The sequence below is a fragment of the Barbus barbus genome (assembly GCF_936440315.1).
Source record: "Barbus barbus genome assembly, chromosome: 6".
In the NCBI taxonomy this organism is placed as follows: domain Eukaryota; kingdom Metazoa; phylum Chordata; class Actinopteri; order Cypriniformes; family Cyprinidae; genus Barbus; species Barbus barbus.
In genome coordinates this window covers 9,790,555-9,806,624 of record NC_136734.1, presented here as the reverse complement: position 1 = coordinate 9,806,624, position 16,070 = coordinate 9,790,555, and the positions used below count along the sequence as shown (strand labels likewise).

Here is a 16,070-nt window from a genome sequence, read left to right as displayed (position 1 = left end):
TTTTTATTATAATAATAATAATTAAAAAAATCAAATGTGTTAAAAAAACATAATAATAATAGCTATTATTAGATTTAAAACAATAACACAAAAACAATAGAGACTGACTGTATTCCTATAAACAACCAGTGTTCAATTTGGGATTTTCTTCATCTTAACTTGGACAATTTAACACTGGGATTTATAAGAGAATTAATATTCAGTAATGTTATCCATTTACTTGCACGGACATTATTGGATGAGAACGAATTTTGAACTGAATTGAGCATAATAATGATATTATTGCCTTTCACAGATCTGCTTTACAGCTGAATTGAACTCGTTTCATAATTGATGCTAAATAAATGTAGCTTGGCACTGTTTTTGATGTGCTGTATACAGGGTCCCAAACTCAAGAAGGAACATGAAATAATGGATTGTTGCGAGCACAAAAGCATGGCCTTTCCTTAATATTCAATTCTTTATCTTAAAGAACATAGAGGAACAGTTCACCCAAAGCAATCTGCTGTTAATTTACTTACCCTCTAGCCATTCAAGATGAAGATGACTTCCCTTCTTCAGTAGAGACTGCTTTTATGACTCTCAAAGTGACAGCACCCCTTGATTGCATAATAGAAATCACCTAGGACCATGGATTCAATAAAAAATAATCTTTACTCGCTACTGAAGAAAGAAAGTCACCTACATTTTGGATGGCAAGAGGGTGAGTACATTAAAAGCCAAATTAAATTTTTGGGTGAACTATCCACTTAAATAATGTCAATAAAAGTGCACTGAAATGATCAACGTTTAAAAAAAAAAAAAAAGAAAAATGCACAACCTACTTTTTATTAATTGTCTGTATCTACCAGTACTACTAGTCTTTAAATTAATCATTTAATACAGTCGAGTATTTATCCCACCCTTAAACCTAACTAAAAACATATATGAATATAAATAGACATGTAAATATGCGTCACTATTTTTAGAATATATACTGTATGTGTGTATTTATATATCCATAATAAATATACGTAGAATTAATGGTTTGACAGCACTATCACGTTTTTTTACAAAAATACATGGTAGTTGAAAACACCTAATATAAAGTAGAAACTAATACAATATTTTTGTACAATATCTTACTCTTAACCAAAACAAGCTCCCAGTTAAACACTGAACCAACAAGACAAACTTCAGCAAACACTAACAACTCGTTCAAGCAATCAAATATTTCATTTTGCAATGGCAATGAAAAATATTGTCCTCGAATTATTTTATTCTGGCATCAAATCTAGTGCAGCATTATAATCAGGCGCCACATCTGGGCTTCAAAATATGAGCCGATTTACCCTACAGCTTGACCAATGAGAGCCCGGGTTAGGATTTCAACCAAAACAACGACCCAATATGAAGAACAGGATATCATTTACAAAACCTTTAAATAAACTATAGGTTTGATGACGAATACTTGATCAGTTTCGACCGTAAATCCCAAATGAGTAGCTTTAATGAGTTAAGTTAGTTTTCCAATAACATTTTTACGGAGTTCAGAAAAAGTTTACAGAATCCCACACAAAATTAATAAACCACGACACAAAAACTAACCCGATATAATTTGGCGTCACATGACTTTCCTCTTCAAGTAAGTTACACGCAAGTTTGATGGAGAAAGTTCACAAGTCCTTATGACGACTTTCCGCAATGTCACATCTTGACTAATCAAACCAAAATAGAGCCGCAGTCAATAAAACCGCAGCGCTAGCCACCGCACATCTACCATCAACGCGTTTACACCACAGCTTGTGTTTACAAGGAAGAACAGCTGATGACAAATCTAACGACGGTATCTCAGGTTAGCGAGTGCTGGCCGAGGGCCGAGGAGCAACCTGTGTTAGATGGGAAATTCTGACTTAGCAACTTCCGATGGTAAAATCTCCTCGCGATCCACGCCACCCTCTCATCTGAGCACTTAACCCAACGATCGCGTGCTCACCTGCTGGCTTCTGGCCGCGTAGTGCTACCAAAAATGAATTGCGCCGGGATTCTCTTCTATCTACTTAGCTTGACGCCCGCGTTGGTTGAGGATTTAACCTGGTGCGTTCAAGCACCCACTTCACCAGTGACACGAGTGACGTAATGACGTCCTCTGTCTCTGCTCCGCCCAGGCCAACGGGAACTGAAGAGGAGGGCCGATGAGAAAAGCAAACATCAAATCAAACCGAGGATGATGTTATTTTATTCCTAGACTTCTATAAAGCTTTTGATATGTTAGAGCATTCCTTTTTATGTTTAAGTGTTTACAAATGTATGGGTTTGGCGAGAATGTTTGTAAGGTTATTCAGTTATTTTACACAAATACTAATACCTCAGAAGGTAGCCTTCTTCACCTAGATGTTATACCATCTCACCTTCATTGTTATTTTGGCTACAGAGATGTTGGCCCTCCTTATTAAAAATTCGAAAATTGTCTGACCATACTGCATTACTCTTAAAAAAGCTTGAGCAGATTCCTAAAGTAATTGAGATAGTAGGCAAAATTATTTTTCAAAATTTTCAGGTTTAAATGCCCCTTTAAAACCTTAAAACTGCATTTAATTTCCCAGTCAAGTAAAGGGTTAGGGTTAGGGGCAGTCGTGGCCTAATGAGTCGGACTTGTAACCCAAAGGTTGCGGGTTCGAGTCTCAGGTCCGGCAGGGATTGTAGGTGGGGGAGTGGATGCCCAGCGCTCTCTTCCACCCTCAATACCACGACTGAGGTGAGGCCCTTGAGCAAGGCTCCCGCAGCATTAGCTGCCCACATTAGGTGTGTGGTCATGATGGAAAAACAAAATGTTTGCGACCTTTGGAATCAATGCAGAGGTAGACTTGATGCATGGATGCAACGGATTTCTAAATTGTTGGTCCAATTTATTTAACTAAAATGAGAGTTTGGCTAGGTGTATCTATCCTGCATCTTGTCTTTCTATTTCTAATTGAGCTATTATTACCATTGATAACCAAATAAACTTCAACTTTAAATGGAGGAAACATATGCATATTAATAGAGCACAACTTATACAAAATATTTTCCTTGTATAAATGGTATGTTGAAGGTTAAATGGCTTAAAAAGTTTATAGCAAATTAAAATAATTTTTGGTTTTGTATTCCCAGAGGTTTATTTAGAAAATTGGGTGGAATTGATTTTACTGTTTCCAGACTACCAGTCAAATTATCTTCCTTTCACCAACAGGTCTTGCTGTATTGGAAATTATTATACAATCACAGTTTCACTCCACACAGAACCCCAATGTGGAACAGTAGGTTTATTCTATTTCGATACGTCTCTATGTATTCTTGATTGGCTTGAAAACGGTGTTTGGTCTGTTCTTCATTTAATGAACAAGGATGGGAGTTTGTTATCTTTCAGTGACTTCTGTTCCAAATACAGTTTGCACTGTTAACGTAAACTATTTGAGTGCATTTTAAATGCCATTACAAAAAGTTTTATAAATCTAGAACAAAACACTTTTGCTAACAACAGATGGTTCATCTTCTCTTTAATGATAACGACCTCAAAGTAAATGCTTCCCAACAAACTTATTTGTTCTTGTTTCAATTATCCGTCATCCTTGTACCAAAACAGTATATTGAATTATTATTATTTTTTTAATTATTAAAATTATTTTAAAAATGCAAACACAGTATAATAGCTTTCCAGTGGCTTCTAATGTAAAGGAAACTCATTTTAAAATATTTAACGGTATATATCCCTCATCTGAGTTTTAAAGACACCAGTTTAATTTTGAAGAAAATGTCAGATTTTTATTTGTGTGTGTGTGTGTTTATTCCGGAATTTTCGTGGGAAATATGTCTTATTGGTTGGATACAAAAATTCAGTCACTGCCCAATTTTGTTAGAAAACATATATGTTTGGAATGTTTAAAATTAATATAATGTTGATTCTGGGCAAATTTTTTCTTCATGAATGCAGATATGAAGATGAAATCTTATTTTTTCTGTTTTTAAAAGATACTTTATTTATAATTACTTTACATCATTGGAATATATAAAAAGTAAAAAGGCCCAGAAACTTGTTGGAATAATAAGAGAACTTGATTTATTTGAAGAAGAGACCCCTATTCTTACACTTTTCTTTTCTTTCTCAGATGCTATTGGCACTTTGCATCTATATTGTATATGTGCCTTGCTTAATATTTATTTCAGCATAAATTAGTATTGAAATCTTTTTTGTGTGTGTGCTTTATATTTATAAAGCAGATTTAAACTAAAAATCAGTGTTTCTCGACATTCAGCCAGTACAACTCATTATTGCTACAGTATATTAATTATTATACGTCTTTATGCTCCCAATAGCAAGCTAAAGGCAAAGAGTGGCAAGGCACAAAAACTCAGTCAGGTTGTCAGGAAAATCCTAGCAAAAAGGCGGTTTACAAATTATAGCCCTAAATATTATAGATTAAAACACACACACTGCTTAAAAATCCCAGCAAATTTATTGTTTTAAAAACTGTAAAAATAAAGTAATGGTATTTCAGGTATGACAGAATGGCAAAAAAATAATGACTGAATATTCAACTTTGATATATTAAAATAGAAAACAGTTGTAATAATATTTCACAATTTTACTGAACTATTTTTGCAGCCTTGGTGAGCATAAGAGACTTTCTTCAAAAGCATTAAAAAGCATTATTATTCAAAATTTGAATGCTAATATAGCATTATCACAGGTCCAGGAGAAATTTAAATGTGTGGAGCTAATAAAAAAAAAAAAAACAAGCCTTTGGACAGACTGACACAATAATTGTGTTATCTCCTGAGCGGCCAGTTTGTGTTTATGGAAATAAAAACAATACATATATTTCATATGGTAGCACATAAAAAGCTCTAATAAAATAAATATACAATATATACATCTCAATTTATTAAACTTAAAATATTAACAGCTATTTTTGTCAGCCAATCACGTCGTGCCTCTTGTGTTTTTAAACTTGTTTGACTCTGGCTGCTCTGGTTTGAATCTCAATGCTGTCGGACTCAGATCTGTCCGTAAGTTACAGCAGATACTCTTTAAAATTTGACGTTTATGAAATTAAGAACATTTTGTTGTGCCTCTGTGCATGCATTGTTCTCCACCCTGACAACATTTGACAAATTAAATTGCTAACATTTTTACATCTGTTTTATTTAAATTAAAAAATGACGGTAAAAACTTCTTATTTTTGGTCATATTAACAAATTAATTAGCAGTTTCTGATCATTTTCAGTTACACATAATGTGTTTAAATGACACGTGTGTTAAATTACATTGCACAGTAGATGTGTCATCCATCTTAACACACAAATTGTGTTAAATTTGACACAACATGTGTAGTCCGCACACTCAATACATGTTAAAATTCTGCACGTGTCATTTTTAACACATCTCTTTTTGCAGTGAATGTTGACTAACGCCAACTAATCAGATTACAGCTTTTTAGATGAAGAAAATGCCTCCCAGTTTTGTATGGAATATTCATCAGTGAATGAGCCGTGGGTGTATCATCTATCATCGAAGAAACTATACTGTTTGATTGGTTAATATCAGACAAAAAGCTCAAAAATGGTTTCAGCATTGAGTCCCAGCTCGTAGTGTAGGCTAACTACAACATTTATGCAGGTCTTTTCTATTGACGACCATTAAAAATCTACTTACTTCAAACAAACAAACCTGACAAATTAAGCAAATATTATTAAAAATATATACCAGTCAAATGTTTTTGAACAGTAAGATTTTTTAAGAATTCTCTTCTGCTCACCAAGCCTGCACTTAATTTGATCCAAAATACAGCAAAACATATTTTTACTATTTAAAATAACTGCTTTCTATTTGAATGCATTTTAAAATATAAAAAAAAAAAAAAAAAAATTTGATCCAATGTAAGTCATTTACTCCTGTGATCAAAGCTGTATTTTCAGCACCATTACCCCAGTCTTCACACATGGTCACATGGTCCTTCATAAATCATTCTAATATGCGGATTAGAAATTAACACTTTTATTTAGCAAAGATGTACTGAATTGATCAAAAATGATGATAAAGACATTTATAATGTTACAAAAGATTTCTATTTCACATAAATGCTTAATGCAGAAAACTTTCTATTCATCAAAGAAATCTACTGAGCCGTTTTCAACATTTTTTTTTTTTTTTTTTGAGCAGCAAATCAGAATATTAGAATGATTTCTGAAGTCACATGACTTCATGTGACTGGAGCAATGACGCTAAAAAATCTGATTTAAAAATCACAGGAATAAATTACATTTTAAAATATGTTCAAATAGAAAGCAGATATTTTAATTAGTAAAATTATTTCACAATATTACTGCTTTGCTTTATTGTGGATCAAATAAATTCAGGCTCGGCAAGCAGAAGAGAATTCTTAAAAAAAAAAAAAAAATCATTAAAAATCTTACGGTTCAAAAACTTTTGGCTGGTAACGTAAATCATATAAATGAGAGCCAAACCCTTCCAGAATGCCGTTCCCCATAGACTTTCACTGCAAATGTATTTTTGTAAACATGTTTTTCTTGTGTATAAAAAAAAAACACGAGGGGAAAGACAAATTTGCTGCAGTGATTGACAACAAAGACTTGTTTTCAATGTGGAAGATTTCTATAACACCAGTTTGCAAAAGCAAAGTATAGCAAGTTGTTGGCAACAAAAAAATTCAATTCTACTGTGATAAAGATAAAATAAAGACGCAGTAGAAGACAGACCACAAGGTGCAAAAATTGCATTATTGAAATTTTCAAATAAACATTACCATTAAAATGTGTATGAAGTCCAACGATTTCATTTTACTTCCAAGTTCAAGTTAAAACTTTTAATTTGATGAGAATTCTTAAGAAATTTATGCGAAAGACATTCACAATAAATTACACAGATGATCTATGGTGGACATACAAATCAGCATGCCATGAGATGTAGCAATAACAAGTGAACAGGAAAAACAATTCAACAAAAAACCCAACACACAGAACAAATACCCACAGTTAATATTCAGGTACAAACCAAAAGTAACCTTTTAGTGTTTTTAAAAATCACACAGTAGCAGTAAAAATATACAAAGCATCAAAATAAAACTACATAGGAAAGGACTGTAATAAGAGAAAAAACATTGCTGCTTGTTCACAGGTGGGCAGTATAAAACAAATGACTTATTTTTTGTTCTTGGCCTGATTTCTTGGGGAGCCTTTCAGTAAATCTCGAATCTTGAGGTAAACCCCTGTTGCTTCAGCAACCTCCGTAAACTCAGGCGTGTCCTCAAAAGGAATTATTCCCGCAGCAAATCTGCTACGGTGTGGGACTAAAGTTACTTTATTTACAACAGGTTCCTCCGTGTCTTCTGCCACTTGTGCATTTGACGCCTGTGTGCTTATCTGAGGAGTGTCTGAAGTTCCATTTGTTGCTTCATGATTACTGTTTTCCTCATAAACTTCATCCAGGACAATAATGTCACTCATCTCCGCTTGCAAATCGATAACGTTTTCATGAATTGAATGTTTTTCCTGTCCATCGCTGGCTGTTTCATCTATCCTCTCATCCTCGCATACATTAGTTACTGGCCCAGCAGGTGAAGATGGTGTGCTCTTGATTTCGTATGCATGACTCGAGTCCTCCATCTTTTCTCCGTCTTCCTCCGAGTCAAGTTTAAGTGAAGTGACGACACTAGGGGAACTTGGGACGGGGGTCTCAGAAGCTCCAGCTTCAGAATCACTGTTTGTTGCAGTATCTGCCTTCTCAAGGGCTGCCCAAAGAAGCCTTTGCTGCTCCTCCAGTTCCTCAAGAGTCAGTCCATCCTCTGACTCTTCCCCCTCAGTCAACCCTCTGGCTGGAGTGGACGGAGAATAATTTGTAGGTGGAGTTGGGGGTGGAGTTCCCTTAGGGATTGGAGGTGTGGATGGAGGCGTTCCTAGCGGCAGAGGTGGAGCAACACCCAAGGACGAAGAGCCGGGAGGAAGTGGTGGGTGGAACAGGAAACCATCAGATCTAATTTGAGACGTGTCATGATCTGCAGGAGGACAAAAATTAAATCATGATAATCAAGTATTTTTTAGTGATGCACAACTGAACATAATTGGCCGAAAATGTACTTTTTGGAGGGCAAAATCATTGAACGATACTGTAACATTTAATTAGCACTTCTCAGATGGTGACGTCTTTTAACGGATCTTCATTTTTATCAACCAAGATCTTTCAGTCTATGCTTTTTTTAGTTGATGTGTGAACAAAACTTCACTAAACATTATTAGTAGTATATTTACCATTCAATAATCAATCAATTTGGCAACACAATCATCAAAAAAAAAAAATCATTTCAGAGCATCACTAGTATTAACGCTTAAGTTGTGTACCTGATTCCATCTCCATATCAGATTTGGGGTTTTCTGAATTAGATCTCCTTTTCTTTGCCGTCTGGGGTGTGGATTCAGACTCATGATGCCTCTTACTGCAGCTGGAGCCCTGCTGAGCACATATGGATGCACAAGGTCATAAATAATTTGGGAAATAAGGATAAAGGCAATAAATTAGAAAAATATTTTTAACAGATTTTTTTACCGTTGGAAAGTTACTGCTTAAAAAAGCTGCAAAATTTTGCTTCCAGTGCTGAGGCTGCATTGGAATAGAACTGAAAGACCGGTAATCCTGTACAAAAAGAATAAAAAATATTGCGATATTAAGGTTTTGCTGAAGTATCGCCATACCAAGTTGTATTGCGGTACCATACTTTATGTTTGGAAGAATCATTATTGCAGGGGATGATCTTTATTCATTCTTTACAGTCTGCATAACTCATTACTAATGGATTATTATTATTATACAAAAGTAATGTAACTCTGTCTTTGTTTCTTAACATCAACACAGTGGTTAAACCATCAGTGCAGTTAAAACATTCATTTCAAAGAAAACTGAAGACTTTGACCGCCAAAACTGAAATTATGTCCATAGTAATATGAAACCAAAACCCTCTAGATTCCACCAAACTTTAACCATCAAATTATTTCCATTAAATTCCTTCTTAATGTAGCAGTTCTCTCATAATCCATACATTGTTTTGTGTCCAATAAATGTGCATGTACACTTACATCTCTTACGTTGGGGGGTATAGACACATTGAAGCCAGGAAAGTCAACCAGCTTTGAGACATCGTAAGATATCTTTTGGCTGTGGTTGTTTTCATCTTCATCGTTTGATCCTTGTGAGGAAAAGTAAAAGAGTCAATGGCAGTTTAGTTCTATTTAAAACACACTATCCTTCTTTAATCGTGCTTATGACAGGTGAAGATCAGGTCCTTATGACTTTATGACAGGTGAAGATCAGCCAGGTCATTTGGCCAGCTGCAACAAACCCCTTATGTAAGAAAACTCTTATAATTAAGGGCTTTGAGCTGACAGATGACTGGCTGCCATAAAATATAAAACTCAACCTTACCATCATAAAGCATCAAGCCTGAGTTTTCCATTTCTGCCTCTTTTAACCAACCAGGTGGGTAGCCGAGCTCCCTCATGCGATAGATGAATGGAGGAAGGGTTTTTGTATTAATCCCAAGTGCATCAAGGAGCTCTTGACTATACAAAGACAATACAAATTGCATTTCATTTGAGTTCATTTTCAGTTAAATGACACTTCAATTACCACATTATCTGGGGTGGGGGGGGTGGAAAGACAAAATACATTTTTGTTCTCAGTGCTGGAGTCAAAATTCAGTAAGCTTGGAGCTTAAATGAAATCACATGAAACAAAAATGTGAGTCCACATCTGTTAGCTTTGAGAACATCTATATGTTAAAGCATAATTCTTAACAGATATATTGTGCAAGTGTACAGTGTGTTTCTTCCTGAATACATGTGCAGGTCTATAATTTTCAATGTCAACTTCTCTTAACACTTCACACAAGTGTTTGACTCCCCATTGTTGTTTTTAAATGCACACACCATCGGGTGGTATGAAATATTTTAATGATTCAGTTAAAAATAAACAGGTAAAGTTGGCAAGACAAACTTTGATGTGGGATATCATTAAAAATACCTTCATTTGTGTTTTGAAGATGAACAAAATTGGGTTTGGAATGACATGAGGGTGAGTAAATGATGACATAATATTCATTTTTGGATGAACCAACCATTGAATGCAATAAATGCAACGCTGCAGAAATTACACCAATTCATTTGTTAAGGACATCCTGTGAACTTCACAGGTTTGGACTGATAGTTTTGACATACTATGACACATCATAAGATGGCTGACCTCAATTTTCCTGGCTTGTACTTTGCAAATCGCTCTTCAACCTCTTCTGCATGGTAGCGTTGGTTACTCTGATTGTTGTTCTGTGAAAACTCTTTCCTCTTTTCATTGATACGAGCCATATCTTTGGGCTTAAAGAGTGAAAAAACTCTGATTTAGGCCTATACTTGCATTCTTCAATGACCTTATGTCGATTTCAAAACAATGTAATTGTAAGTATTAATCTAGTATTAACAGAAACTTTGTCTATAAGCAAAGAGAAACACCTCTGGACAGTCTCGCAGTTGATGGTCCTCAGAACAGCAGTTAAAACAGCATGGTCTCGGTCTGTAAAGACAACACAAGCTGATTTCACTTCCGCAAGCAGAAAAGCAAATTAAATGCAAAACAGGAGTTCACACTCCAAGCACACTCAACCTTTACAAGCAATACAGTAAGAAAAACAACAAGTCTTGTAAAGACAAGCATTAGTCTTGTAATATCATAAACATATCAATATCCAAATGCTACTATTGTAAACTCTTGCCATACCTTTTCTCCTTTATCTGCACCTCTTGGCCCTCAAGGGCAATGATTTGGCCAAAGATCTGCTGGTATCTTTGCAAAAATGATTCAGGAGCAGTGATGTATATAGACATGATTCAAATAGACTAAAAGCATTGTTTAACTTTAAATTTAAAAAGAGCACAGCAAGTGTAAGTGCACAGCTTGCTATAAATGTTTAGGATACTTGGGAACCTCCCATCCATCAGTCAGCTGGGGGTTTTCATTCAGTAGCGGTTGGCCAAGTTTATCAACACAGAAGTTAGTGAAGTATAAAACACTTCCTATCATCTACAATCCAAAAAAAACAAGAAATACTTGTTTCATTTGTGGTTAATTAGCAAATGAAACAAGAACAATGTGAGCTATGCTTTCGGTTTGTAGAACTCACGCTGAAAGCATTTTTGATATGCTTGAAGTCACTGGAGGTCTTCACTTTGAAGCTTTCCTCCATAACGAAACTTGAATGCTGCAAACATAAAAATAAAAAACAGCTTTTTTGCTTACTGATGAAGACTATTGTAAGAAATGTCCAGTGACATTAAAGGCATACATGAGGCTTGACATGAAGAGCAGAGCCTTCTGGGTCATTTTTACACTCTTGTAGTCTGTTCTGGACAAGACTGAAGAGGAAGTCCTCCATTTCTTTCCGACACTGCCTAAACACACACAAGTGCATCTCTCAATAAAACTAATAGCATGAAACCATTCAAATAAGGGTGATGCAGAAAACACCTACTTGGAAATGATGTTGTTTCCATAGTTAATTTGACAAAGGGGCCCATCAATTTTGGAATCTTCTATTTTTAGACCACTAGAATAAAAATGAGCATAATCAATTAATCAACAACTCTACGTGAATGCCCAGTTAAACTGTATTTTTAAATTGAAGTTCATTCTTTACTCACGTAGGACGAGTTAATATGTTTAACTTTCTCTTCAGTTCCTCATGTGGATCATCATTAAGGCACATATTTTGACTCTCAGACAGTAACAGACAAGCAATGAATAAAACCAAAACAAATGGAAGTCAAACGGCAGGGATACAATACATTGGTTACCATATAATCAGTCAGTTTTGGTGTTTTTAAGAATATCATTATCATTCTGGCTAGTTTACACTAGAACTTGATCCTCTGTGTGAGCCAGGTTTCTAAATACGACACATGCAATTTTTCTTGACGTCTTTAGTTACAGTACGCTTTGCTTTACAAAACCATTCCAAAATTGCATAATAATAATAGCATAAGAGTTATAATATCGATTAGCACTACAGATTAAAACCAAGTCTCTGCTGCTATCAAAGCAAATTCAATTGTATTTTCATCTTAACTGAACTACACAAACATCCCACATTTTTCTCTAACGTTACATGGGCTTTTAAAATCTGATGAAGACAATCAGATACTATGATAACTACACCAGCATGTATTTCAAGCTAAAACGAGAGCTCCAGCACGCTGACGCTGGATGATACGCTAAGGATATTCTCTGCGTTCAGACGCTCTATTGTGTCTTCGCACACTTCTAATGTCTGCCGAAGCTCCCGCAGTCGATCTGAACTCTCACTCTCTTCATCATTAACTTCATCTGAGACACAGTCGCGCTCTGGCGCTTTCTCCTCGAACTGATCGAATAATTCGCTATCGCCAAACTCCACCGCAGCCATGTTTGATGACCAAAATGCTCGACGCGTACTACGGTTCAAAGAGCAAATCCTACAACGCGCTGACGCAGGGCTGCTGATTGGCTAGGAGACCACAGTCAGGAAGTAATACACGCTGGCATAAAAACGCTTAATTTGTTCGGTATTTAGCATCTGTATTGCTCTGTGGCAGACTGTCCTGTCTTTACAGCATCATGGCATCTGGAGGAATTTCTCTCATTAATATGTCGTATTGGGAGTGTGGTAAAAGGAAGATGCGATTCTTGTATCTCACAAGCAATAACTCGTTTAATGTTGCTAAACCAAGCGCAAATGAGGTAGGTGTACCAGTAACAAAAGTATCAAAATACAATGGATTTTTGGATATGTATTCATAACCTGCTGAAAGAAAAACTGCTAAAACCAGCATAGCTGGGCCTGGTCATAGCTGATTTAGTAACGTTAGACCGCTCTTTAAATAATGTGTATCTTATAATTGTTCACAATCAAGCTGTTTTCCTAATCATTTTAAATAGTTACTTTTTGTAGTGTAGTTGTACAACCTGACGATTCTTCAAAAAAATAAAGGTTTTTGAATGTATTAATGTATGAACATTCATTTTTTTTTTATGGTCAGATAATTCTTCAAATTAATTAAATTTCAGTTAATATATTGTAATTATTCGTTATTTCATTTAATATGTAGGATCAAATGATCCCTCTCTTTCTTGGAGCTGATCTGTTCTCAGACACAGACGTTCGCAGTGAAAACCAACCCAGATACCATGCAAAATTTGCTAAACGAGGATTTGCAACCAAACTGGTTTTCCCATCAGGTATGATGTTGACCTGTTCAGTTTTCATTAGGGGTTAATCAGAGGGTTAGAGGTTAATATTTATCTTGTTGATCTCTAGACTACAGATTCCAAGGACTGCGACTCCCTTATTCCAGCAACAGTCTGTGGTTCTATAGTGTTCATGGAGTTTTTCGAGTGGCATTTGAACTGTATGGCAAACAAGATCAGCTCTCAGTTATGGAGTCATTTCAGGTAACTTAAATTTGTCATTTTCTGATTTTTATTATGTCCATATATCTTCCAAATTTCTAATAAATAGTTTTTTTTTGTTTTAAATAATTGTGTTCATAAGGATCTATGGAAATCTCGAATAAATGACAACAACTTGAACATGACCTATCATCTTAGTGCCCAGGATGTTCAACCCCAAAATGATCAAGAGGTGCAAACAATTTTGGAAAATAATACGTGTTCATCATACCAAGTCCATCGACAGCCTGGTGAAGTAGAAACCAACTTCTTTCCAATAGTCACAGATCAGTCCGATATTTCATCATCTTCAGACCATGACTACTGTTCCTCAGAGCAAACAAACTTAAGGCAGTCTACTTTACTTGCACAGAAACGTCAAAGCCTAGGGGAAAAAGTGAAGTTATGTACAAGTATTGAAGCAGAACATTTAAAGACTGCCACAAAAGTCCTGGACTATGTTGAACACTGTATTACTGGGACGATTGACGAGGAAAAACTGATGGACACTGTGATGGCCCTGTTTCAAACACATTTTCACAGCTACCCCATCTACTCAAGCAGTCTGCTTAAGGCTGTGGCAGGCTGGCTTGGCCAGCAGTTCAATGCAGCCAACAGCACCATTAGCCACCGGGTTGAAGGATTTAAGGCCCAACACATTGAGCACATTACAAACTTGCCGCCTCCAGAGGAGCTGGCGACTGAACTTTTCCCAGAGGCAATGCGAAATCTTCTTGCACACTGGATGGGTCTGAGTGACGAGGCAGAAAACTGGAAAAGACACAGCGAATACCCCATTTTATTACTTATTCTAGAATTTGCTAATCACAATCTTATCACAGGAGTAGCTCATGTCTTGTATTCCAGTCTAATATGCAAATAAGTAGACTTAGATGTAGGTTATACATTACGTACCATTTGGTCGCAGTTTTGTAGGTTTATAGCCTTAAAAAACTAATGATTCCAAATAAATAGTTTCTTTAAAACTCAAATGTTTATGTCCTTTCCACAGCTAGATGTTGACCCATGTAGTATTTTGTCCTAAAAGGAATAAAAAGACCGCAATCTCATGACTGTAGGACAACCTTTTAAGAAATTCTGAACATGAAAACATGACATTTTGCATACACCGCTAACCCCAGCATACTATAAAGAATGTTTAATGCAATGCAAAGTATTAAATGAAATCTGAGTTAAATGTTCATAAAAATATTCAGGCTGAAAGCTTGAATCCAAACACAAGAGGGCAGCAGAGCATCACGTACATGTTCTCATCACTGAGAAATAAAACACACCTGAACTGCAAATATTTCAAAATTCAATTTTATTTGCAATTTAGTTGTATAACAAAATAATAAAAATAAATCAAATAGAATATATATATATATATATATATATCTCTTTAAAGTAATGTTTTACTATTTTATTTTTTTAAAGAGAAATAATATTGTCTTATTTTAATTGGGCAGCAATATGTTCAGCTATGTCTGGCAACTGACAAATATGTATTTAATTTCATTGGGATATATAAAAAAATACTTATTAATAATTAATTTAAACAAACTAGCATTCACATCATATTTCATTTTCTTTGATCAAACTGTTGTGGCTTTCAGTTGTAGCATATCCTATGGGCAGAATTGCATGCAACTTTTATTGTGCATCCTCAGAATGCTCTGTTGTCTATGAGTAAAGTTGTGTTAAATCTGAATATAGATCAGATCATCAAAATGGGTTATATAAAGGCATTTAAATGGCTTATAACTTTGTAACGCTATATAAACCAAAATTCTTTGGTTTGGATTTATCCCACCAAGGCTGACATTTCTTATGACTTGCCTGGATTATTTTAGGGCAGAAAAGGAATAATTGGCAAAAAAGTACAAATACAATAGGGTTCTAACACATTCTATGTTTGGATGCCTAGCAGAAAAGCTATACAATATCTGAATAAAATAGAATATAGGATTCGGCAGAGCTTCCCTAATGGAAGAACTGTGAAGAGATGGGGTGGTGAAAGTCTAATGAGTCACCTGCCCTGCATCGCTGGTTGTAAATATCTGTGATCGAGGGAAGAGAGGTCCTGATGGCCTTCTCTGCTGTCCTCATCACTCTGGACAGCACCTTTCAGTCCCGGCCCATGGTGGCTCTCAAATCAACAGGGGCCTCATTTATAAAGTGTGCGTACACACAGATTTGATCTTAGAGTGTGTGTGCGCTTAAATCCACGCAGCACTCATATTTGTAAAAACTGTCTTTGACGTGAAAAAGTGCATAACGCCAGTCTGAGCAGATGTTCACACTTCTTCTTGTCGGAGTAGGCCTACTGCAGGTTTTTGAAAATGTAAGCTGTTACAATCTTCTCAATTATTGCACCATTGATCACCAGGGGGCTGTAGTTCCTCACCTGCTTCCTCCCATCATCAACATTCATCTCCTTAGGCTTATAGACATTTAGGAAGATATTTTTTTGCGACACCATGTAGAAGGATGGCCACTTGTTCTAAGTAAGCCTCTTCATCACTGTTGATGTCATTTACCACTACTTAGTCGTCTTCAAACTTCTCCA

At 35.6% G+C, this 16,070-nt stretch overlaps 3 protein-coding genes across 5 annotated transcripts in view; 1 reads left to right on the top strand and 2 right to left on the bottom strand.

The window, feature by feature from the left end:
- LOC306871975 (CAP-Gly domain-containing linker protein 1-like) overlaps window positions 1-2,117 on the bottom strand; it is a 35,477-nt gene extending 33,360 nt beyond the window's left edge. Inside the window, exon 1 of one of the 2 annotated variants that reach the window (XM_079420274.1) lies at window positions 1,976-2,117. The gene's annotated coding sequence lies outside the window, so the exon portion shown is untranslated. The remainder of the gene's footprint in view (window positions 1-1,975) is intronic. The other variant, XM_079420275.1, reaches the window with a different exon arrangement.
- Window positions 2,118-6,175: 4,058 nt separating this feature from the next.
- On the bottom strand, window positions 6,176-12,502 carry LOC306871068 (zinc finger CCHC domain-containing protein 8-like). 2 transcript variants are annotated; one of them, XM_079418755.1, is made up of 14 exons: window positions 12,299-12,502; window positions 11,719-11,761; window positions 11,550-11,624; window positions 11,364-11,469; window positions 11,202-11,279; window positions 10,998-11,101; window positions 10,799-10,864; window positions 10,534-10,594; window positions 10,271-10,398; window positions 9,455-9,591; window positions 9,109-9,218; window positions 8,582-8,668; window positions 8,377-8,488; window positions 6,176-8,033 (listed from the first exon to the last, which is right to left on the bottom strand). In XM_079418755.1, exons 1-14 carry the CDS (start codon window positions 12,477-12,479, stop codon window positions 7,180-7,182), a joined length of 2,142 nt encoding a protein of 713 aa, XP_079274881.1. In that variant the 5' UTR covers window positions 12,480-12,502; the 3' UTR covers window positions 6,176-7,179. The 2 variants fall into 2 exon arrangements, with proteins under 2 accessions (XP_079274881.1, XP_079274882.1); XM_079418756.1 differs by having other exon boundaries at window positions 8,377-8,485.
- A 33-nt stretch (window positions 12,503-12,535) lies between these two features.
- On the top strand, window positions 12,536-14,846 carry LOC306871313 (uncharacterized protein). Its single transcript, XM_079419131.1, has 4 exons — window positions 12,536-12,793; window positions 13,162-13,291; window positions 13,371-13,504; window positions 13,605-14,846. The coding sequence occupies exons 1-4, from the start codon at window positions 12,671-12,673 to the stop codon at window positions 14,382-14,384; spliced, it is 1,167 nt and encodes a 388-aa protein (XP_079275257.1). The 5' UTR covers window positions 12,536-12,670; the 3' UTR covers window positions 14,385-14,846.
- The last annotated feature ends 1,224 nt before the right edge of the window (window positions 14,847-16,070 follow it).